This window comes from Hypomesus transpacificus, chromosome 23 (genome assembly GCF_021917145.1).
Source record: "Hypomesus transpacificus isolate Combined female chromosome 23, fHypTra1, whole genome shotgun sequence".
NCBI lineage: Eukaryota > Metazoa > Chordata > Actinopteri > Osmeriformes > Osmeridae > Hypomesus > Hypomesus transpacificus.
The window spans coordinates 5,226,536-5,248,440 of record NC_061082.1 but is presented as its reverse complement, the minus strand read 5'-3'; the positions used below and the strand labels follow the sequence as shown (position 1 = coordinate 5,248,440).

Genomic DNA, 21,905 nt, shown 5'->3' with positions numbered 1-21,905 from the left:
AACATGTCGTAAATAAATTGCAATGCGATGTATTCTACACACAGGCCTACCAGAAGAATTGGGATATGCCAAGGTGTTAACCCCCAACTAACGCACAAATATGTGAACATATGAATCGGTTTCCACATATAAAAAATACCCAGTGTCTATAAGGAAACCATGTGGCCATAATTTCTTCGTAAAATATTATACATAAGAATCCTTCGTTCTTCCTTAAAAGTCCTCCTTTGATTTTCTAACATATTTAGATGACTCAGTTAATGCTCCTCAGATCGATTGCTTTGACAATTAAACCACTGTAAAATTGCTGACAGTGGCTTTAGCGGCACATTCCAGAGTGTGTGCTAATTGGAAGGGCTGTTGCAGCACTTTGATGATGCGTCGAGTTCTTGACGTCGAGTTCTTTTGATCATCACAACAAAGAGCAAGCTGCTCGTGTTAGGGAAGGACTGTCTTTGGGTGCGTGTATGTGTGCGCGCGCGTGTGTGTGCGTCTTTTTTTCCCCAGCTCGGTTGCGGATTTGCTGGCCGGTGACATGCCTCCCCCTGCCTGGCTCCTTATAGCCCCGGGGCGGCAGGAATTCTGGCCGAGTGGTACGGACATCGCCGATAGAGACCGCAAACACGGAGCATTCCCTTTTAACACGGTCTTATGACTGAGGGCTCGCTCAATCAAGCAGTTACTCAAAGAGCGCACAGGAGTACGAAACAGTGACAGGAGAGCTGACAGGGACGTCAGGCTACATGCAAATACGTTGACCTGTGACACAGACTGGACTTTAACGGTTACAGAGGATCAGTTGTAGGTAAGTGGACAGATCATACTCTCACCTGCTTTAGGTGATTGGCTCCGGCAGATGTGTTGGAGAATGAATATCTTTTTGAGAATTTAGATCCGGATATTATACATTTCGATACGCTTTCAATAGTATTATATCATGATATAATATTGATTATATCCATAATGGTCCATTCGTTTTAGAATGTTTGGGTGCTATTGAGTCTTGCAAGCTAACATAATTAGACTACAAATATTTTATAAACAGAGGCCTATAGTGTTTGGAAACACGGTGCGAGTTTGACTGGAAAATTAAAATGAAATAAGTTGTTTGGTCAACACAAGTTTAAATTCTTATTTTTTGCTTTTATAGCATTAATCTTGAGCTAAGCATATGTGAAAGAGGTGTATTGATAACTGGCTACTTGCTGTGTCCTGGTATTTCATCATCATTCTTCCACCAAGACAGTTGCTTCGGCAACAAGTAGATTTCAGACAAAGACGATCCACTGGCATCATAGTCTACACTCACACATGTTGACTACAGCTGGGTGTAAATGTGAGCATACTGTCTATCAAAATTGCACTGGATTAAGTACCTCGAACACATTCCTGATTCACAGTGACTAATTCTGGAGGAACCCCTCATTACATCATCAACAGCCGGCCTTTGACCCTTCGTCGCTGAGACCATGTGTCGTCTGTCGATGACCTCGCTCCTCGCCTGTCTCTGGTTGATGACGGGGAGTTGCCAGGGCAACGGCAGCCTCCAGGACAGCATGAACCAGCTGCACACAGAGTTTGCCGTCAGCCTCTACCAAAGGCTCACTGAGACGGAGAACAAGTCCAACCTGATCGTGTCTCCCGTGAGCGTGTCTCTGTCCCTGGGCCTGCTGCAGCTGGGCGCACGCCGCAATACCTTGGCTCAGCTGGAGGCGGGGCTAGGCTACAACGCCAACGGTAGGTCAGCTCAATGCACCCATCACAAACACTGGACCCAGAGGGTCAAAGGGGCAACGTTTTGTTTGGGAACTCCTCTGGATGTCGGGAGTACAAGGAAATGGATGGACGTGATGAGACTTTGTGCTTGGCCTGGGAACTAGATAACCCTGGTTTGGAGCTGCTTTCTGCTGGCACTGACACGTGACCCAGTTCAGACCATAGAAATCTTGGACTGTGAATCTCAGGGTCTCTGTATTAGAAATAATATAGCATGTAAATCACATTATGGATGCCCTGGTCCTGGTTCTGACCTGGTTCTACCTCGGTCCTGGTCCAGGTTCTGCCCTGGTCCTGGTTCTGACCTGGTTCTGACCTGGTTCTACCTCGGTCCTGGTCCAGGTTCTGCCCTGGTCCTGTTTCTCACCTGGTTCTACCTTGGTCCCAGTCCAGGTTCTGCCCTGCTGGCCCCAGGCAGTGTGTTGCTGCTGGCCCCAGGCAGTGTGTTGCTGCTGGTACCAGGCAGTGTGTTGCTGCTGGTACCAGGCAGTGTGTTGCTGCTGGCCCCAGGCAGTGTGTTGCTGCTGGTACCAGGCAGTGTGTTGCTGCTGGTACCAGGCAGTGTGTTGCTGCTGGCCCCAGGCAGTGTGTTGCTGCTGGTACCAGGCAGTGTGTTGCTGCTGGCCCCAGGCAGTGTGTTGCTGCTGGTACCAGGCAGTGTGTTGCTGCTGGTACCAGGCAGTGTGTTGCTGCTGGTACCAGGCAGTGTGTTGCTGCTAGCCCGAGGAGGCTGGGCAGGGAGGTGTCTGGAGCCGTAATGCTGCCTGGTGCCTTCTGGCTCTAATCTCATTACCCAGAGGGCAGTAGGGCCCTGGGGTCGAGAGGCCACTGTTACACTACAGGGGGTGTGACCTGGGGGGAGACTCAATCAAGAGATCTGGACACACGTGTGCCTTTGTCTTGCTTTTCTACTGCGGTGGCTGATACTTGTGCGTACAGCGCTTGGTGAAGTCAACAGACAAACTCAATGACCCTGCGCTTGGGTTTCAAGAATATTTGAGCTTTTGAGAGTTAGACTGAATTTTTGGCTGGATGTAATTCCAGCAGTTTAGTCAACTGTTTCAAATGACCATTAAATTGGCCATTATGGTATTAGTGTGTAGTCACCCAAGTATGCATATTTATTAATGGTTCTTAAACCTGGAACTCTGTTTCACAGTTAGTGTGTTTTAAGGGTTGTCACATGATGACACTGAATAACACGTCACTTTTAATTATCATCCCATGTTTTGTTTAATAACCACATTCAGTTCCCTTCCTCACCTGTGACCTCACTTCCTCTCCTCGTCTCCAGATGTGCACGTGCAGAACTTCCTGTTGCGGTCGCAGGGGGACGTGGGTAATTCCAGTCAGGGGGTGCGGCTACGTCACTCCTGCTCCTTATTCGTCCAAAGCGGCGTCCAACTGCTGACCGAGTTTACCCAGCATGCATCAGCCTGGGGCAACAGCAGTCTGGCCCGGGCCAACTTCAGCCAGCCCAACCACACCCTCAGCCAGCTGGACCAGTGGGAACCAAACCATGGCAACGGTTAGCCAAAGTTCTCAAACAGCATTTAATACGTCAAATCATCACAGGCACAATTACTGCAGAGTTCTGAAATGATTTGCAGTGAAAGCACCACCAGTCATTTCCACTTACCATCAAAACAACTTTACGCTGAGCAGACTGTCTTACTGTATGTTATGTATGCACTTGAGGTGTAAATGTGTTTTCGGTAACAATATATGTGCAGAGTTGAATACATGCTGTCCTTCGTGATGTGAAATGTGTGGCAAACTCTATGAATTGCTGTGTTGCTACTGACCTCTATAAACTACAACAGGCTGTCCTCTATTTAACCCCACGTCCAGACGAGACGCTACCCTTTCAGCCTGGTGAGTCCAGGGAGCTGTCGGGCTCGGGCGAGGCCCAGGGCGAGGCCTCCTGGTGGGGTCAGCGACCGCAGATGGCCCTGGTCACCAAGGTGGCCTTCCAGGGCGTGTGGCAGAAGCAGTTCCTCTTCACCGACACCCAGAACCTTCCCTTCACCCTGTCGGACGGCAGCGCAGTCAAGGTGCCCATGATGTACCAGGCCACCGAGGTCAACTTTGGTAAGAGAGGAGCCACATTCAAACACCAAGGGGCGTAAGGTTTCGTTAGACACGGGTGCGACCCTTAACTCTGCCCCCCCCCTGCCCTTCCCCCTTCCCCAGGTCAGTTCCGCACCACGGCAGAGCAGCGCTACACGGTTCTGGAGCTGCCGTACCTGGGCCGTGCTCTCAGCCTGCTGGTGGCGCTGCCCAGCGACAGGAAGAGCCCGCTCTCCTCGCTGGAGAGCCACATCACAGCCCGCAGCGTCGCTGCCTGGGACACGGGCCTCCGCAGGACCAAGATGGACGTCTTCCTGCCCAGGTAGCCTAGCCAGCTCCACGGTCAAGCTCTTTCAAGACGCCGTCGTGTGTGTGTGTGTGTCGATACCCATCTCTCCTCAATGTGTTGCGAAACGTTCATCAGGTGTGCAGGTGTGTGTGTGTGTAGTTGGGCTGGATGAATCACCCCTAAGCCATAGTGCTCTTGTGGTGCTGAGACGATGATACTCACACCTGTTTCTCTGTTGCAGGTTCAGAATGCAGAACAGGTTCGACCTGCGCTCTGTGCTTCCCTCCATGGGGATCAGCGATGCGTTCAACCCCCTGGCAGCTGACTTCAGTGGGATGGCAGGTTAGGCTCCAGCTGCTGACTTCAATCCAATCTGATATTTGGCATTCGGTGAAACGCTGTTCAATGATGTAACCAAGTGGTGTGTCTGTCTGTAGTTGAAGAGGGTCTTTACGTGTCGGATGCGTTCCACGAGGCCAGGATAGAGGTCACTGAGGATGGGACTAAGGCTTCTGCAGTGACTGGTGAGACAATATACCACACATCACCAGGACCACTACACATCCCCCCACACACACCATGTAGGCTACACATCCCCCCACACACACCATGTAGGCTACACATCCCCCCACACACACACCATGTAGGCCACACCATGTAGGCTACACATACCCCCACACACACCATGTAGGCTACACATCCCCCCACACACACACCATGTAGACTACACATCACCCCCCACACACACCCAGAGCGCCACACCTTGCTCCCACCTTGTTCCTGACAGGGCACGTCTTCCTCCCACAGCCATGGTGCTGCTCAAACGCTCTCGTGCTCCCGTCTTCAAAGCCGACCGGCCGTTCTTCTTCCTGCTGCGACAAGTCAGCACAGGTACGAGCCCTAAAAGCCCTCACATCTTAGGGAGGGACTACACCAACAGCACACATTCTACTGTTGGCAGTTAGGTTTAGAATGTTTGAAGAGGTAACTGTCATTTACACACCGCCCTAGTAAACACCAACAGGCACATCACAACAAATCAACACAACCTAATGACTGTTGGCTGCTTGTGTTTGGGGAGTGTCAACTGGCCTTTAGAGAGCGAGGCCATCCACACTGCGTCTGTGGTTACACTTTTCCTCTCTTTTCCTCTAGGATCCATCTTGTTCATGGGACGTGTTGTAAATCCTGCTGATCAGGCACCCTAGGACCCAGGACTGTCACCATACCCTGAAACTTCCCTCAATCTCTCTCTCTCTCTCTCTCTCTTACACCCACACACCCACCCTGACCTGCCTGAACCCACTACCAGTATTTATTGGGGACCAACAGGAGGGTACACAGACACTTCAGGAAGAAGAACATAATTTTTTGTACATATCTGTAAATAAATCTTTTTTAATACATCTGTTGTTTTTACACCTAAAGTGTTTTGGTCATTTCTTTCACCGCCTTTAGGAAATAGTGCCGCCTTAGCAAAGGCAAATGAACTATGGTTTTAAAACAAGCTTTTTTCCTACATATTTCTGGAGCTACCCTTGTATTCGGTCATCGTTATAATGACGCACTCTGCTGTCACTCCACCAATGAATGCAAAACTGTCGTGTCACACAAGTGAAGGAGATATTTACAGAATGTTTCACTTTTATTTACATGGCCCTTCACAGTGTAAAATAGAAACTTTATTCATGGAAATACTTACAAAAAGGCCTTCCACTGAACATTCTCTTTAAATAGTTCTCTAAATGTATTTACATCTATACAGCGTATTCAAAATACTGTCTTTTGGTATAACCCCCCGATCAAAAACAACAAGACAAGTATGGCAAAGATTTGGTCCCTGTCTAAACGATGGGGGGAGAGGAGAGAGCGAGATGATGAGAGGGTAACAGTATCAAATGTTAGGCAGGTACCTGAACATAAGACCACTTGAGACCACTGTCCTTCTAGAACACTCCAGAGAGATGCTTTCAGCACAACAGATATGTTCAATGTAACAATGAGGCCATCCTCTATGGGACAGGGGAACACTGGACTAGTCTAACAGTGTTATTGCAAACCATTCTGCTAGTGAGTTCCTGAGCTATGTTTCCCTGTGTGGAGCAGACTTGACAGTGACACAGCATCCTGTCAATCGAACGGTCACAGAAATAGGGTTTATGTTTTGTTCGAGGAGTAACTAAACCGTTTAAACTTGTGACTGTGAAAGAAAAGAAGAATGAGGTTAACTGAAACAGAGGGACTTTTGATATGATTTCAGAGACCAGTAAGATTTACTGGTTCTTATTGGTAAACATCACAGGAGTGTTTCAATTGGTGGAGTGTTTAAAAAGTAGCAACCAAGGTTAACTTGTAAAAGGAACTCTGCTGGAAAAAGGCAGTTGTTGCCCAGAAAATGAAAAGGTAGAAGAAGAACAGAGCAAATGGAAAAAGTCTGAACCCCGAGCCAGGAAGAACCCCCCTCGTCCTGGAGCTGTCTACCATACCCTCACTGATGAACACACACACACAGTCAGACAGACACACACACACACACACACGCACACAGTCAGACAGACACACACACACACAGTCAGACAGACACACACACACAGTCAGACAGACAGTCAGACAGACACACCGTCAGACAGACACACAGTCAGACAGACAGACACACAGTCAGACAGACACTCCGTCAGACAGACACTCCGTCAGACAGACACACAGTCAGACAGACACACAGTAGGTTAATTATGTGGGTTGGTTTCCATCCCTGTCTCCAGACCTGTGTGGTACAATGCATGTCATGTATCCATGCTCACTCCCTCATGGAGGTGGTAAGGGGCTGGGTTTCTAAACCCCCCTCTGGCTCCACAGTGGACCGATCCAGTACCACTAAGAGCATGGGAGGGGAGTGGACTGACCCACTGAGTGTTTGGTGAGGAGGGGTGCAGACAGGTGGAGCAGGGCTGACTGCAAGATTAAGGTACAGGTGTTGGGTTTGGAACAGGGCCCCTTCAGAAGCCGTCCAGGTGGTTCATATTGTTGGCCCTGTTGTGGATCTCTTCTAGAAAGTTCTCCAGTTGTTCGATAAGAACCCGCTTCTTGAACCTGCACAGACAAAGGAGAGAGTGTGAGTGATACAGACCTGCTAGACAGGTAAACTGTCTGGTAAACTAGACCCTTTACAGCTTGAACTGACAAGGATTCTAGAACATTTGTTGAATATCTCCTAATTAAATGTGCGTAGAGGTGTTAGTTCTCCAGCTTATCAGAGGTGAGTGTGGAGGGGTAGGCCAGTCATCCAGCCTATCAGAGGTGAGTGTGGAGGGGTAGGCTATTCCTCCAGCCTTTCAGAGGTGAGTGTGGAGGGGTAGGCTAGTCATCCAGCCTATCAGAGGTGAGTGTGGAGAGGGGGTTGAGCTCCAAACCTGGCGGCCTCTTTGATGATGTTCTGCAGGAAGATCAAGCGAGTGTCCAGACTACCCTGGATCTGCTTCAGGAAATGGAAGATTCTCTCATAGTCTGCACAAACAGAGAAAGGAGAGAGGAGGGGGAGAGGGAGTGGGAGAGGAGCGAGTGAGAGAGGGGGGAAGGGATAGAGGGAGTGAGAGAGGGATGGAGAGAGTAGAGAGAGAGAGAGGGAGGGATAGAGGGATGGAGAGAGTAGAGAGAGAGGGGGGGAGGGATAGAGGGAGTGAGATACAGAGACTACTGCAATTTTCTTCCTTGAAAAGGCTAAAATCAATAGAAACCATTTAGTCTGTCGGGAAAATGGGTCAGAGAACAGTGTTATTACTGCAAAAGGAACAAAGTTGTCACAACATAATTTCGTAAAGGCTGAAAATGCCTGTGAGGTGAATTCAACTGCAGAGGTTGGACAACAAATATGCTGCTTACAGTCAGCAGCTACTAGGCTGTCTGCCACACAGGTTATGTAGCTCCTTACAGAAAATCACTTGTTTCATCAAACACTAAAGCCTGAAGATGCAATTAACTATCCAGTAATACTTTTTGAGACAAATAATGAGTCATTCCTCAGATGTGGCATGAAGGTCACTCCACTATCTCCCCTAGCGGTTTAGAAGGCCCACAAAACCAGAGAAGAAGAGAGGAGAACGTGAGCCACTGAAGGCCACGTCACCACGGCTACGTACGTCGCCCCGGTTTCCTGATCTCCTTGGTGATGAGGGAGCGGAGCTCTGAGTTGACCTCCTGACTCTCGCTGTTCATCAGCTTCTTCAGAGCCCCGGGGGAGGGGTAGCGCAGCAGGCGCTCTTCCAGGAGGTCCTCTCCCTCCTGCTCCCCGTCCCTGCCCTCCTCCTCCTCCCCCAGGCCACCCTGCTCCTCCTCCCCCAGGCCACCCTGCTCCTCCTCCCCCAGCAGCACGTGGTTGTCCTGGGCCTCGAGGCTGGAGGGGCTGCCCTCGTCCTGGTCCTCCTCGTCCTGGTCGGGGACTCTCTCCGGGCTGTAGTGGTTGTGGTTCAGGTGGGTGAGGAAGTTGTCCTCTAGATCGCTGTGGTTGGAGTCAGCGTCTGCAGGGTGACGAGGAGTATATGTCAAACGTTTTGTTTAAGGCCCCTATGTGTCTGTGTGTGCGTGTCTGTGTGTGTGTGTGTGTGTGTGTGTGAGAGAGGGTACCTGAGGCAGGTCTGGGGCTGGCAGGGGGGGGTGACGGGGGGGCAGTAGGCCTTCCCCAGGCGCAGCAGGGGGGACATGCAGCGTCGCCTCTTGGGGACCCCCCCCCCCTGCATGTTGCTGTCCCCCACCGCCCTCTTGCCCTTGTTCTGGGGCCCCGTCACAAACTCATCCGCTTCGTCGATCATCATGCCCTGGGGGGAGACACACGGACCAGGGGGTTAGGAGCCAATGGCATTGAGCACAGCAGAGCACCAATCACAAGTGGACTAAGGAGGGGCTCAGTCACTCAGACAGTGAGCAGGGGAGGAGAGAGGAGGAGAGTGAAGGAGAGGAGGATAGGAGAGAAGAGAGAGAGAGGAGGGGAGGAGAGAAGAGGGGGGAGAGAGGAGGATAGGAGAGAAGAGAGAGAGAGGAGGGGAGGAGAGAATAAGGGGGAGAGAGGAGGGGAGGAGAGAAGAGGGGAGGAGAGAAGAGAGAGAGAGGAGGGGAGGAGAGAAGAGGGGGGAGAGAGGAGGGGAGGAGAGAAGAGGGGGGAGAGAGGAGGGGAGGAGAGAAGAGGGGGGAGAGAGGAGGGGAGGAGAGAAGAGGGGGGAGAGAGGAGGGGAGGAGAGAAGAGGGGGGAGAGAGGAGGGGAGGAGAGAAGAGGGGGGAGAGAGGAGGGGAGGAGAGAAGAGGGGGGAGAGAGGACGTAGAGGGCAGCAGCAGACCTTCTTGTCCAGCTTGAAGGGGTTGCCGAAGGTGTGCAGGCGTTTGGGCTGCTCAGGGTCTGCGTCTCTCAGGGGCTGAGGAGCTGCCTTCAGGAAGTCCTGGTAGTTCCCCATCTGGGCCACGGGAACGCTGTGGAGCTGGTCTGAGGGGGGAGGGGGGGGGGGGGGGGGGGAGTTAGCATGTGTGTTAGTGTGTATGTGAGCGTGTGTCAGCGTGTGAGTGCGTGTCTCACCAGGGTCCTGTCCGGTCAGCACCAGACTGCCCTTCAGCAGGTTCCTCCTCATGCGGCTCAGCTGGTCCAGCAGGTGGCTCCTGGGGATGTCGTAGGCGTTCCTGAAGCCCTGAGGCTTCACGCTCTGCACACAGAACCCAGTCACTACTGGAGAACGTCATCACTGGAGAACCGTCTCTACTGGAGAACGTCACCACTGGAGAACCGTCTCTACTGGAGAACATCTGTACATGTATCCAGACTCCAGGGGTTAGGGTCAGGTGTTGTCTCACCTTGTTGAGCAGGGCCAGCTGGAAGCCGGAGAACTCCTTGGGGTTGAGCTCCAGGGGCAGGGCCGGCGTCTCCCCGGAGATGCTCTGCAGCAGCTGGGTGAAGTCCCGGCGCTGGGCCAGAGACACGCCCCCCCGGGAGCGCACCTTGATCCCCAGCTCCACCAGAGCCTTCTTCCCGATGGAGGCGATCATGCGGTCGTACTCGATCTTAGACTGGGTTGGGTGGGGGAAGAGAAGGTTTACTGATTTTGTGAGCTGACACAAACATGTTAGCAGCAACAACACTTTACACGCTCACACACACACACTCTCTCACACACACACACACTCTCTCACACACGCACTCTCTCTCACACACACTCTCTCACACACACACTCTGTCACACACACACTCACTCTCACACACGCAGACTCTCTCACACACACTCTCTCTCACACACTCTCTCTCACACACGCACTCTCTCACACAGGCACTCTCTCACACAGGCACTCTCTCACACAGGCACTCTCTCACACAGGCACTCTCTCACACACACTCTCTCTCTCACACACACACACACTCTCTCACACTCTCTCACACTCTCTCACACTCTCTCACACTCTCTCACACTCTCTCACACTCTGTCTCACAGGGTTAGTACCTGCTGGCTGAGCTTCTTGAGGTAGGACACCACACTGTAGCTCAGGCCATACTCCATGTTCTCTGCCAGGAGGTTCGGAGCTCCCATGATCCTCAGCGCCTTCCTCAGGGACTACAAACACACCAGGAAAGCATTAGACTGCACAAGAAAACTACATCTCCCAAGAGACAGACTTCTCCAATGCTTCATTTCATGCACAGGTGTTTTAGACAAGCGACCAGTGTCTCACTGGAAGAGTTAACAGTGTGGAACAGTTCCAGAACGTTGCACCTACTCCTATGTAATACGGAGGCATCGTCTTCAGGTAGTTCTCAAACGACTGGCGCCATTTGATGGTGGGCTTGAACTTGTGAACCTTGATCAAGTCATCTGAAAGAAGACATGGCGATGTTTGAAAGAGGTTGATTCTGTGTGCCGTTGTGTGATTAACATTAGAAGTGAACTTGTCCCTTTAGGATGGCCAGAGGGCCGTCCTGTTTCCCAGGGCGGGTGTAGTGTGGTCTCTTACCCAGCAGGGGGAGCAGAACAGGGTAGTTGTAGGGCATGACAAACAGGTTGACACAGTTGAGGGCTGTGCTGGCTTTCAGGTAGCCGAAGGGCTGGCCCAGGTCACTGTACTTGGCACTGTTACACACAAACACCTGCAGGAGGGAGGGAGGGATATTAGGCATATTAGGCTGGACCAGTAGCAAAACTGATAATAAGCACTTTGTAGTATGTGATACAACCAGGGTTGGAACATAATACAGGTACATATGAACTGTGTGTGTGTGTATATGTGTGTAGTGTGTGTGTGTGAGTACCTGCCAGCAGCTCTGTGGAGACTTCCTCTCCAGGATGTACTGGGTTAGGGGCGAGGGCTCCAGCTCGTACTTGTCAAAGGGCACCTTGTCTATGACCATGGGCTCTGAGTCCTGACAGGAGAACCTTACCAGGGGGTGGGCCGAGCGGGGGGGCTGGAGGGGCGGGGGAACAGAATTAACCATGTAACAATAACAATGTACTGTTGTAACACAGTAGCTTTCATCTCAAGTGACGTAAAGGGGGATTTGAACCGGCGACCTCTCGACCAGCAGTCAAACCCAGCCCCCCTGCTGAGCTACACGTATGACGTATAAATGAACAGATGAAAACGTCTTAGTTCGACGTCTTTGCATGGTGAAGTGCTTCCTGGTGGGCGGGGCCTGTAGTGTCTCACCAGGGTGGGGGAGTTCTGGTCCGGCCAGAAGGACTCTGGGATGGGCCAGTGTCCGATGGGCACGCCTGTCTTGGGGTTGGGCCTCACATAGATGAGCTTGTGGCAGCAGTGCCAGAGCTGGGGGCCTGGCTTCACCACCTCCCCTGGGGGGTCTGGAGGGAGGGAGGAATAAGACTGTGCATGTCCATGTGTGAGGCTCCAGGAGGAGTCCATGTGTGTCCATGTGTGAGGCTCCAGGAGGAGCAGGCAGGCAAGCTGTTCTCACCTTCCAGAGGAGGGGGGTCTGGGCCAGTCTTCTCAAAGTTGATGACCACGCCACTTTGGATCTTCTGCACCAGTGACTCCAGACACTGGTTCAGCATGCGCTGGGAGAACACGCTGTAGGAACGACCTGGGAGCACACACACACACACACAATAGCTTTCACTGCTTGCGCTATTGTGTCAGGTTTACAATCAGCATTATAGAGACCTGAAAATAGAGTCATTGTCTCATTCTGAATGCCTGACTCTGGACTGATGCGTGTATGTGTGTGTGTGTGTGTGTGCCATCATGGTGAATGATTGGAGACTAGGCACAAAGGCATTGGCCATCAATCTGTCACATGTGAATGTGTGTCTTTTCATCTTGACCTCCATCAGCAGTATGTGCTGCCTCACCACCAGGAGCAGACCAGCACTACAGGACAGAGGGTCCAGACCAGCACTACAGGACAGAGGGTCCAGAACAGCACTACAGGGCAGAGGGTCCAGACCAGCACTACGGGACAGAGGGTCCAGACCAGCACTACAGGACAGAGGGTCCAGACCAGCAATACAGGACAGAGGGTCCAGGCCAGCAATACAGGACAGAGGGTCCAGAACAGCACTACAGGGCAGAGGGTCCAGACCAGCACTACGGGACAGAGGGTCCAGACCAGCACTACAGGACAGAGGGTCCAGACCAGCACTACAGGGCAGAGGGTCCAGGACAGCACTACAGGACAGAGGGTCCAGACCAGCACTACGGGACAGAGGGTCCAGGCTAGCACTACAGGGCAGAGGGTCCAGGCCAGCACTACAGGGCAGAGGGTCCAGACCAGCACTACGGGACAGAGGGTCCAGACCAGCACTACAGGACAGAGGGTCCAGGCTAGCACTACAGGGCAGAGGGTCCAGGCCAACACGACAGGACAGAGGGTCCAGGCCGGGACGGATCGTTCTAGACACCACTAAAAACTTTGCAGTCCTGAAAACGGTGGGGGAAGAGTGGAATAAACTGGTGTTCTGAAGTGTGTATACACACACACACACACACCCTTCCCCACCCCTCTCATCTCCAGTAACCTCACATGTGGGGGTGATTTTTACAAAGTGAGCACCCCCCTCCCTCTCCCCTCCTCACCTCCGGTGACCTCACACATGGGGGTGATGGCCGAGTCGTCCTGGGGCACCCCACCCAGCGGCTCGGGGTCCACGGAGGCGTGGCCGGAGATGCGCAGCACCAGGGCGAAGAGACGCTGGTCCCAGCGGAAGGGCTCCTTGGTCAGCTCACTGCCCGGCAGGGGGGTGGTCAGGGGCAGGTGCAGCTGGAGGACGGGGAGGAGAGGGAGGGAGGAGAGAGGGAGGAGGAGAGAGAGGGAGGGAGGAGAGAGGGAGGAGGAGAGAGAGGGAGGAGGGGAGAGAGGGAGGGAGGAGAGAGGGAGGAGGAGAGAGAGGGAGGAGAGAGGGAGGAGGAGAGAGAGGGAGGAGGAGAGAGGGAGGAGGAGAGAGAGGGAGGGAGGAGAGAGGGAGGAGGAGAGAGAGGGAGGGAGGAGAGAGGGAGGAGGAGAGAGAGGGAGGAGGAGAGAGGGAGGAGGAGAGAGGGAGGAGGAGAGAGAGGGAGGGAGGAGAGAGGGAGAAGGAGAGAGAGGGAGGAGAGAGGGAGGAGGAGAGAGGGAGGAGGAGAGAGAGTGAGGGAGGAGAGAGGGAGGAGGGGAGAGAGGGAGGGAGGAGAGAGGGAGGGAGGAGAGAGGGAGGAGGGGAAAGGGAGGAGGAGAGAGGGAGGAGAGAGGGAGGAGGAGAGAGAGGGAGGGAGGAGAGAGGGAGGAGGGGAGAGAGGGAGGGAGGAGAGAGGGAGGAGGAGAGAGGGGGAGGGAGGAGAGAGAGGGAGGAGAGAGGGAGGAGGAGAGAGAGGGAGGAGGAGAGAGGGAGGAGGGGGAGAGGGAGGGAGGAGAGAGGGAGGAGGGGGAGAGGGAGGGAGGAGAGAGGGAGGAGGGGGAGAGGGAGGGAGGAGGGGGAGAGGTGGGTTGGAAGAGAGAGGGAGGTGGGAGGAGAGAGAGGGAGGAGGAGAGAGGGAGGAGGAGAGAGGGAGGAGGGGGAGAGAGGGAGGAGAGAGGGAGGAGGAGAGAGAGGGAGGAGAGAGGGAGGAGAGAGGGAGGAGGGGGAGAGGTGGGTTGGAAGAGAGAGGGAGGTGGGAGGAGAGAGAGGGAGTGAGGAGAGGGAGGAAGGAAGAGAGAGGGAGGTGGGAGGAGAGAGAGGGAGTGAGGAGAGGGAGGAAGGAAGAGAGAGGGAGGTGGGAGGAGAGAGAGGGAGTGAGGAGAGGGAGGAAGGAAGAGAGAGGGAGGTGGGAGGAGAGAGGGAGTGAGGAGAGGGAGGAAGGAAGAGAGAGGGAGGTGGGAGGAGAGAGAGGGAGTGAGGAGAGGGAGGAAGGAAGAGAGAGGGAGGTGGGAGGAGAGAGAGGGAGTGAGGAGAGGGAGGAAGGAAGAGAGAGGGAGGTGGGAGGAGAGAGAGGGAGGAAGGAAGAGAGAGGGAGGTGGGAGGAGAGAGAGGGAGTGAGGAGAGGGAGGAAGGAAGAGGGAGGTGGGAGGAGGAAGAGAGGGGAAAGCATGAGAGAGAAAGACAAAACAGACAGAGGTATGAGAGATGAAGAGAAGAAGACAGGCAGTGAGAGGAACTGTGTGTCTGAGTAATGGACTTGTTCCACACGGCGCTGGGATGAGTTCAAGAACTAGGGTAAAACTTGAGTGTGTGTGTGTGAGAGATGGAGGAGACCTAAACGAGGTCATGTGGAGTCTGAATCCACAGCGTGAGTGTGTGATGAAGACAGGCTTCAGCAGCTCCTTAACCACACATTTCTCTAAACACTGACACAGCCAAGTCCACCAACACTTGGCACACTAAACACAGGCCCGGAACAATCTATTTCTAGACATTCCTTTCACCTAAATCTGGTTCCATGGTCATGCTGTAAGTGGTTTTAATAGCTCAGTCTTGTCCCCACTGGGAGAGAGATGTTCTGCTTGCCTGCTGAGGGTGTGTGGGAGGAGAGAGGGAACCTGAGCTCTACCAAAAGCCCTGCTTTAGACAGCAGTGGTCTGAGGGCCTGGTCTAACGTCACTCCTCTCTGAGAGCTGAGCCACACATGGGAGGGTTGGCCTGGACCAACTGACGGCCAGCCCGTGCTGACCTCAACTGCCCTGTAGAGCTGCAGCACAGCCTGCCATGGACATGGCTGACCAAGATGTGGATCTCAAACATGGCTTTGTTAAACTACAGCTCAGCAAGCGACGTCATTGGCTGTTTTTGGCACTTCCTCGTAAACAAACACCACATCCTGTGTTGTTAGCATGTTGGGGTTGTGACTCTGCCAGCCTGTTGCTTGGCAACACTGCATCTGCCATCCTACTGATGGTATGTAGACAGTATGTAAACAGTATGTAGACATTATGTGAACAGTATGTAGACATTATGCAGACATTAAACAGACAGTTGTGTCGGGGAGGAGGTGATGCTTGTGGTAAACATGAGGAGGCGGAGCCACAGAGGGCCCACAAAGCAACAGGAAGTGATCCTGTCCGTTACATCCCCGTCTCCGTGGAGACCATTGCTGACCTCTTCCTGGACTCCACCGCTGCTGGTCAGCTTGTTGCCGTCGGTGATAGCTACTATGATGGCCGGCTCCAGAAAAAAGGGATTCCTACCCTTTAAAGAAAAACAGAGAGAGAGAGAGATCATTCAGAGAGAGAGATCATTCAAACTAAGCATGTGTCCAAAATGTAATTTTAAGGAAGCATAAACAATATTGCATTCACAGTCAAAGTATTTACAAAGTACTCCAAGAGGCCTATACTTACATTCTGCATGATCTCACCATAAAGGCCATCGTTAATAAATCAATATCTGACTTGAGACACATTCAGCATGACAGACATCCAGTAAGAGGACAAGCAGGGAGGAAAGGGAGAGAGGAGAGGGAGCGGGGGAGGGAGGAGAGGGAGCGAGGAGAGGGAGCGGGGGAGGGAGGGAGCGGGGGAGGAGAGGGAGAGGGGGAGGGAGGAGAGGGAGCGAGGAGAGGGAGCGGGGGAGGGAGCGGGGGAGGGAGGGAGCGGGGGAGGAGAGGGAGAGGGGGAGGGAGGGAGGGAGGAGAGGGAGCGGGGGAGGGAGGAGAGGGAGCGAGGGATGGTGGTGGGAGAGAGAGAACAGGACTGGGTGTGAGTCAGAGTTGGGAAACGAGACACCTAAAAACTAGACTAGTGCAGCACACTACTCTGTCCATCTTGTAATCCCACTACACTAATCTCTGAAATACACATGATGTTTGTGTGACCAGTGTCGTGCACGACACTAATCTCTGAAATACACATTCTCTAAACCTGTTAAACACATTAAAAATTACTCATTTTCTTCAAGCGTTGTGAAACACTGACCCGATGACAAACACGGCATATCCCTTTCGTATGGCAAGGCTCCACACAGCCCAGCCAGGCTCCACACAGCCCAGCCTGGCTCCACACAGCCCAGCCAGGCTCCACACAGCCCACAGCCTAGCCAGGCTCCACACAGCCAGGCCAGGCTCCACACAGCCCACAGCCCAGCCAGGCTCCAGACAGCCCAGCCAGGCTCCACACAGCCCACACCCCAGCCAGGCTCCACACAGCCCAGCCAGGCTCCACACAGCCCAGCCTGGCTCCACACAGCCCAGCCTGGCTCCACACAGCTCACAGCCCAGCCAGGCTCCACACAGCCCAGCCAGGCTCCACACAGCCCACAGCCTAGCCAGGCTCCACACAGCCCAGCCAGGCTCCACACAGCCCAGCCAGGCTCCACACAGCCCAGCCAGGCTCCACACAGCCCACAGCCCAGCCAGGCTCCAGACAGCCCAGCCAGGCTCCACACAGCCCAGCCAGGCTCCACACAGCCCACAGCCCAGCCAGGCTCCACACAGCCCACAGCCCAGCCAGGCTCCACACAGCCCAGCCAGGCTCCACACAGCCCAGCCAGGCTCCACACAGCCCAGCCAGGCTCCACACAGCCCAGCCAGGCTCCACACAGCCCAGCCAGGCTCCACACAGCCCAGCCAGGCTCCACACAGCCCAGCCAGGCTCCACACAGCCCACAGCCTAGCCAGGCTCCACACAGCCCAGCCAGGCTCCACACAGCCCAGCCAGGCTCCACACAGCCCAGCCAGGCTCCACACAGCCCACAGCCCAGCCAGGCTCCAGACAGCCCAGCCAGGCTCCACACAGCCCAGCCAGGCTCCACACAGCCCACAGCCCAGCCAGGCTCCACACAGCCCACAGCCCAGCCAGGCTCCACACAGCCCAGCCAGGCTCCACACAGCCCAGCCAGGCTCCACACAGCCCAGCCAGGCTCCACACAGCCCAGCCAGGCTCCACACAGCCCAGCCAGGCTCCACACAGCCCAGGTACACCAAGCCCTCTGCAGGTCATCATGGCTGACCTGCTGGATACCCTGAGGCTCACTGTGACACAGAGCTGGTTATTAATGCCAGCGCGCGCTCCCTCCCCTCCCCTCCCCAGTCTAGTTCTGCTGAGCTGTACATTCGGAGTTACATAAAAAAAGTCCACAGTCCCAAATTCGGGATGACAGTGTAGGGTTTCCATGACAACCTAGTTTTCACTCTCAGATCAGCCTGGCGATAGTCCATAATGTAGCATGCTGATGTGTTGATTTAACCACCTGGCAGTCCTGGAGGCTTCACATCCCATAATATTCAAACCCAGCTCTTTAGTGAACACACTTTTACATAACAAGTCAAACCATTGCTTCGAGAAAAAAAAAAAGAAAACATTGAAATGTTAACGTTAGAGAAATATCCCCTGTGTTTGTTCGGCTCAGGCAAATCCATGTGTACCCATGTGTCTGCCTATCTAGTACACTAAGCAGGAGTTGAGTCCCTGTGCATTGGCATGTTGCCAGGTCTGCTAACACACCGATAGAAAGGGCTAATCAGATCTCCATCAGCTCAGTTGCCAGGTTGGCGCTATCCCCCCTGCAGTTTCCTCATCTCTCCCTCTTGCTCAACCTTTGTCTCCTGAAAATCTAATCAATCTACATTACCTACAGGCTGGTCACACTTCTTTCCTCATCCTCCTCTGTCCTTCCTTCCTTCTCTCTCCTTCTCTCTCCTTCTCTCTCCCTCCCTCTCCCTCTCAAGGGAGGGTGATTTCAGACGCCTGGCAACCAGGAGAGCTCTTTATCACTGTACAGAGAAACCCATCAGGTCCGTTGGCTGCCGCTACACACAGCTCCTTGTCACCCTCTCCCTCTCCTCACCTGTGCTGTGAGCCAGTGAACTCTGCTAGGAAACTACTACACACTTCCCAGTTAACACCACACCCTAGTGGAAGACATCAAAAATATTACAAAACGGCTCATGTAAGACCTATACTCTACTCAAGGCTATGGTATCTGGTTACAAATCTAACCCTTATCCCTGTATCCTGGCCATTACCAGAAAATATATATATCTGAGGACAAATTAGAATGCCTCCCTTTCCCACATCCATGCCAACAGACTGTAAAAACCTGGGGCCCTGCTCCTATCTCATCATGTGGTGAGATATGAGAGTACACCTCCACTCCCACACACTCAACCTCAACGCCAGGACCTTCTCTAAACTCCCGGCTGCATCTCAACGGTCCAGCCCTTGCCTCCTTCCACCTCCACACGTAACCTCACTGTGTAGAGAGTCCTTTCCCTGAACCTCCGCATGGCTGGGGACACACAGGGAACCAGCGTCAGCTACAGAGACACAGCCGAGGCCAGATGGAAACAAAGACGCGCTGAGACGGGATGATGCTCGGGAGGGGCGTGGCTTGACGAAAAGGGGGAAAGTGAAGCGTCGGCGCTTTCAAACTAGCCCCTGATCCTCGCAGGCTGAGGGAGGGATGACTCCAACAACACAACATACACACGCGTGAGTGAGATGTCGGGTTGTGAGTCAGCGAGTTTGTCTTCACATGCCCGAGTCAGTCAGTGTGTGTATGTAAGGTGTGTGTGTGTGTGTGTAAGGTGTGTGTGTGCGTGCTTGCACGTCTGCCCTGCTTGTGTGCCCATGTCCCTGCGCCAGCCATGCTGCGCCCCGTCTGCAGTGAGAGAACCACTTCAGCCCCCTGGCCCCTTCAGCTGCATACATTATTCATATCTGTACGTATGCATTATCCTTGAGGAGTCCTGAGGTATCCCCCCAGCCTCCCTGGTTAAGCCTGGATGCCTCCCTTCATAATAACACTGTACTTATCAGTTCACAAACCTTCGCCAATACCGGACGCTTCAACACAGCTCTAGACGTGCCATCTATTCACGAGGATCTGGTTGGACTGAGGACCGGAGTGTGACAAAAAAAGTGACGTACTTACCGGGACCAGGGGTAAAATCCACTGGCCTTAAAACATCCAAAGTGTGACTAACAGGCATGTCAACATTGAGACCTAATGAATGTCTAGCCTGTGAAGATTCGGCATGCTTGTGGGAGATGTAGTTCTAAACAAAGCAGGAAGTCCCCTCTGTAGGAACAACAGGTGGGCTAATCTTATCTCCAACTGTCAACGGTCTGACGATGCACATTAAGAGAAATAAGAGTCAAGTGGTTTCAACAGCTCCCCTGAGGAGGAATGTGGCCCTCTGCCTTCTAGAGAAGCAAGAAAACGACGATTGGGAACATTGTGAAACAATGTCAGAAATGAACTGACGTGTTAATGACTTTTTGAAGTGTTTAAACTTATCCTGCCCCATGATACATGATAGTCTGTTGACTATCATGTACGTCTATGTGTACATCAGTTATGCTTCTAAACTTTTCCACATACTGCATGTGTAGTGTACTTTGCAAATACATTTCGTGTTTAAAGAGTATCAGATATCATTTATGTACACTGACTGCTGCGCCAGTCCAAGATTTATCTTACATTAATTTGACAATAACTTAATGTACAACGCTACTTTGAATGTTCCATTATACTGGAAAAAATACTATATGTGCCATCGAAAACCGGGGGATTGGATCGACCTTGGAAACTAACCAAGGAACTAGAAAAAGCTCTCAGAAGTTGACAGGGTTGTGAGGAGGCTCTGTCTTCGTATGCTTCCGCAGCGCTACCTCAGGTGGGTGCGTGGGACAGTGTGCAGGTTTGGGATGCTTGTACGACTGTGAGAGGAGGGCCTTTGGGAGGTGCGGGCAGATCATGGTAGGGGCACCAGAACAGAAGCTGCTGTAACGTCTCCCTCACCTCGCTATCTTTGTATACAACATACCTGTCCATAGTTGTCTATCCCAGTGACTAATCTATTGAGATTGAGTAAATCAAAAGCTGTCCTCAAAGATTGGCCAATTGCTGTGAGTCCATTGGCCTGAAGGTTTCTCAGCTCTGTCATGAAGGTCGCGTGGCTCTCTTTCCATCCAGCCTTTTGAGGGAGACAAAAAAGTTGAATTAATCATTAACAACATGTGTACAACAAGTGCACTTCATTTTTCTTTTTTAAATGGGTGACATTTCTGCCGCCAGTCAAAACATTGCTAGCAGTCAAGTGTCAGGTGAAATATCAACTTTGACATTGTTTATCTTGAGACTTGATAAAACAGATACGCCGTTTACTTTTCCCTTTATTTCGCTATGAAGTCAAGCAAAACAGCAATGTCTACGCTGTATAGGGAAAATGTACTTTAATCGCCATCTGTAAACGTTTTTGATGGGACGAAAACACAGTTTCCATTCTGTGCTAGTAAAGTCACCTCCTCTCCCTCCAACTTGACACCACCTCGCTATCTATTTGTATAAATATCACCCATAGTTCCTTGCAGCTCACATTGAAACAAAATGTCGGCCATGTTTTAAAGGGGGTATGAAAGCTCCTCCTGAAGATTTTTTTTCTACACAATTGATGTGATGATCGGACAACGTGGTGGAGCGATGAGATGCAATGTAGCTGAAGCTGGACATGACCGAAAATAAACTATACCTTGATTCCGACGGGAACGTCCTCAAAATTTACCAACATATACCGGTCTCCTCTGCTCGCGGGGTCTCTCCCTCTGAGCTGTGGAAATAATAAAGAACTATTTAGCCACGATTGTCGTTATGTTAGCTTTGTTGACAGGTTGGCTTGGTTATTTAATATCACAACCGCGATCCCGCCCTCGTGGGGTCTTCAGAACGGTTCGTCCAGAGGTTACAATACCTTCATGAAAGTCTCAACAGCGCCTTTTGCTATGTCCAGATAGGTAGTGCCCAGATGGGTGCGCTGGTTCATTGAAGCGGACGTGTCTATCAGAAAAAGTAACACGGGCATTGTGTTAGTGATGACACGTTCTGCATGGACTTGATGTCAGTGCAACCGACCAAAACGCAAAAAATCTTTTGTTCTCCCTCCGCCTCTATCACCCTCCTTCTAGCTAGCTAGCTAGCGGGCTAACTGTCTCACACATTCTTTAAAAAAGTATAGAATTGTGAGTGTAAATGTCCTTCGTCTATAAACTTAAATAAAAACCTCAAACCCTATGGGCAGGTTATTGATTTGCGAGGGATTTTGATGTTTTTGATAATATTTTGTAAGAAAAAATTAGTTTCATGAACACTACTTTCCCCGTCACATCCTATCCCTGTTTCTCCCTACACTGAATGCGCTCTGACTTGTCCACTGGTTTTAACCTCGGCTCCGCACTTGACACCGCCTCCCAAGCGGTCTTTGAGCGTCACGTGAAATTCATTCGGTTACTGATAGGCTGTTTGAACTTAGCTATTACCATATTTAAATCAGACTTTGGCCACACGACTCTCAAGCGCATGTCTGCTTTGACGAATGCGCGAATATATATTTTATTATCAAGCAATGAAAA

At 52.3% G+C, this 21,905-nt stretch overlaps 2 protein-coding genes across 3 annotated transcripts; one reads left to right on the top strand and one right to left on the bottom strand.

The window, feature by feature from the left end:
* The first annotated feature begins 413 nt into the window (after nt 1-413).
* serpine3 (serpin peptidase inhibitor, clade E (nexin, plasminogen activator inhibitor type 1), member 3) lies at nt 414-6,554 on the top strand. The gene is made up of 9 exons (XM_047046246.1): nt 414-805; nt 1,401-1,737; nt 3,071-3,304; nt 3,628-3,867; nt 3,970-4,168; nt 4,377-4,477; nt 4,573-4,659; nt 4,943-5,026; nt 5,291-6,554. The coding sequence occupies exons 2-9, from the start codon at nt 1,470-1,472 to the stop codon at nt 5,341-5,343; spliced, it is 1,266 nt and encodes a 421-aa protein (XP_046902202.1). The 5' UTR covers nt 414-805; nt 1,401-1,469; the 3' UTR covers nt 5,344-6,554.
* Nucleotides 5,766-21,679, bottom strand: ints6 (integrator complex subunit 6). 2 transcript variants are annotated; one of them, XM_047046244.1, is made up of 18 exons: nt 21,248-21,679; nt 21,029-21,106; nt 20,324-20,473; nt 15,658-15,747; nt 13,190-13,373; nt 12,072-12,197; nt 11,807-11,958; nt 11,412-11,564; nt 11,117-11,249; nt 10,883-10,977; nt 10,609-10,719; nt 9,968-10,180; nt 9,696-9,819; nt 9,463-9,605; nt 8,763-8,946; nt 8,272-8,649; nt 7,546-7,639; nt 5,766-7,225 (listed from the first exon to the last, which is right to left on the bottom strand). In XM_047046244.1, the coding sequence occupies exons 1-18, from the start codon at nt 21,356-21,358 to the stop codon at nt 7,132-7,134; spliced, it is 2,613 nt and encodes an 870-aa protein (XP_046902200.1). In that variant the 5' UTR covers nt 21,359-21,679; the 3' UTR covers nt 5,766-7,131. The 2 variants fall into 2 exon arrangements, with proteins under 2 accessions (XP_046902200.1, XP_046902199.1); XM_047046243.1 differs by lacking the exons at nt 5,766-7,225; nt 7,546-7,639 and having other exon boundaries at nt 8,563-8,649; nt 8,756-8,946.
* Nucleotides 21,680-21,905: the final 226 nt, after the last annotated feature.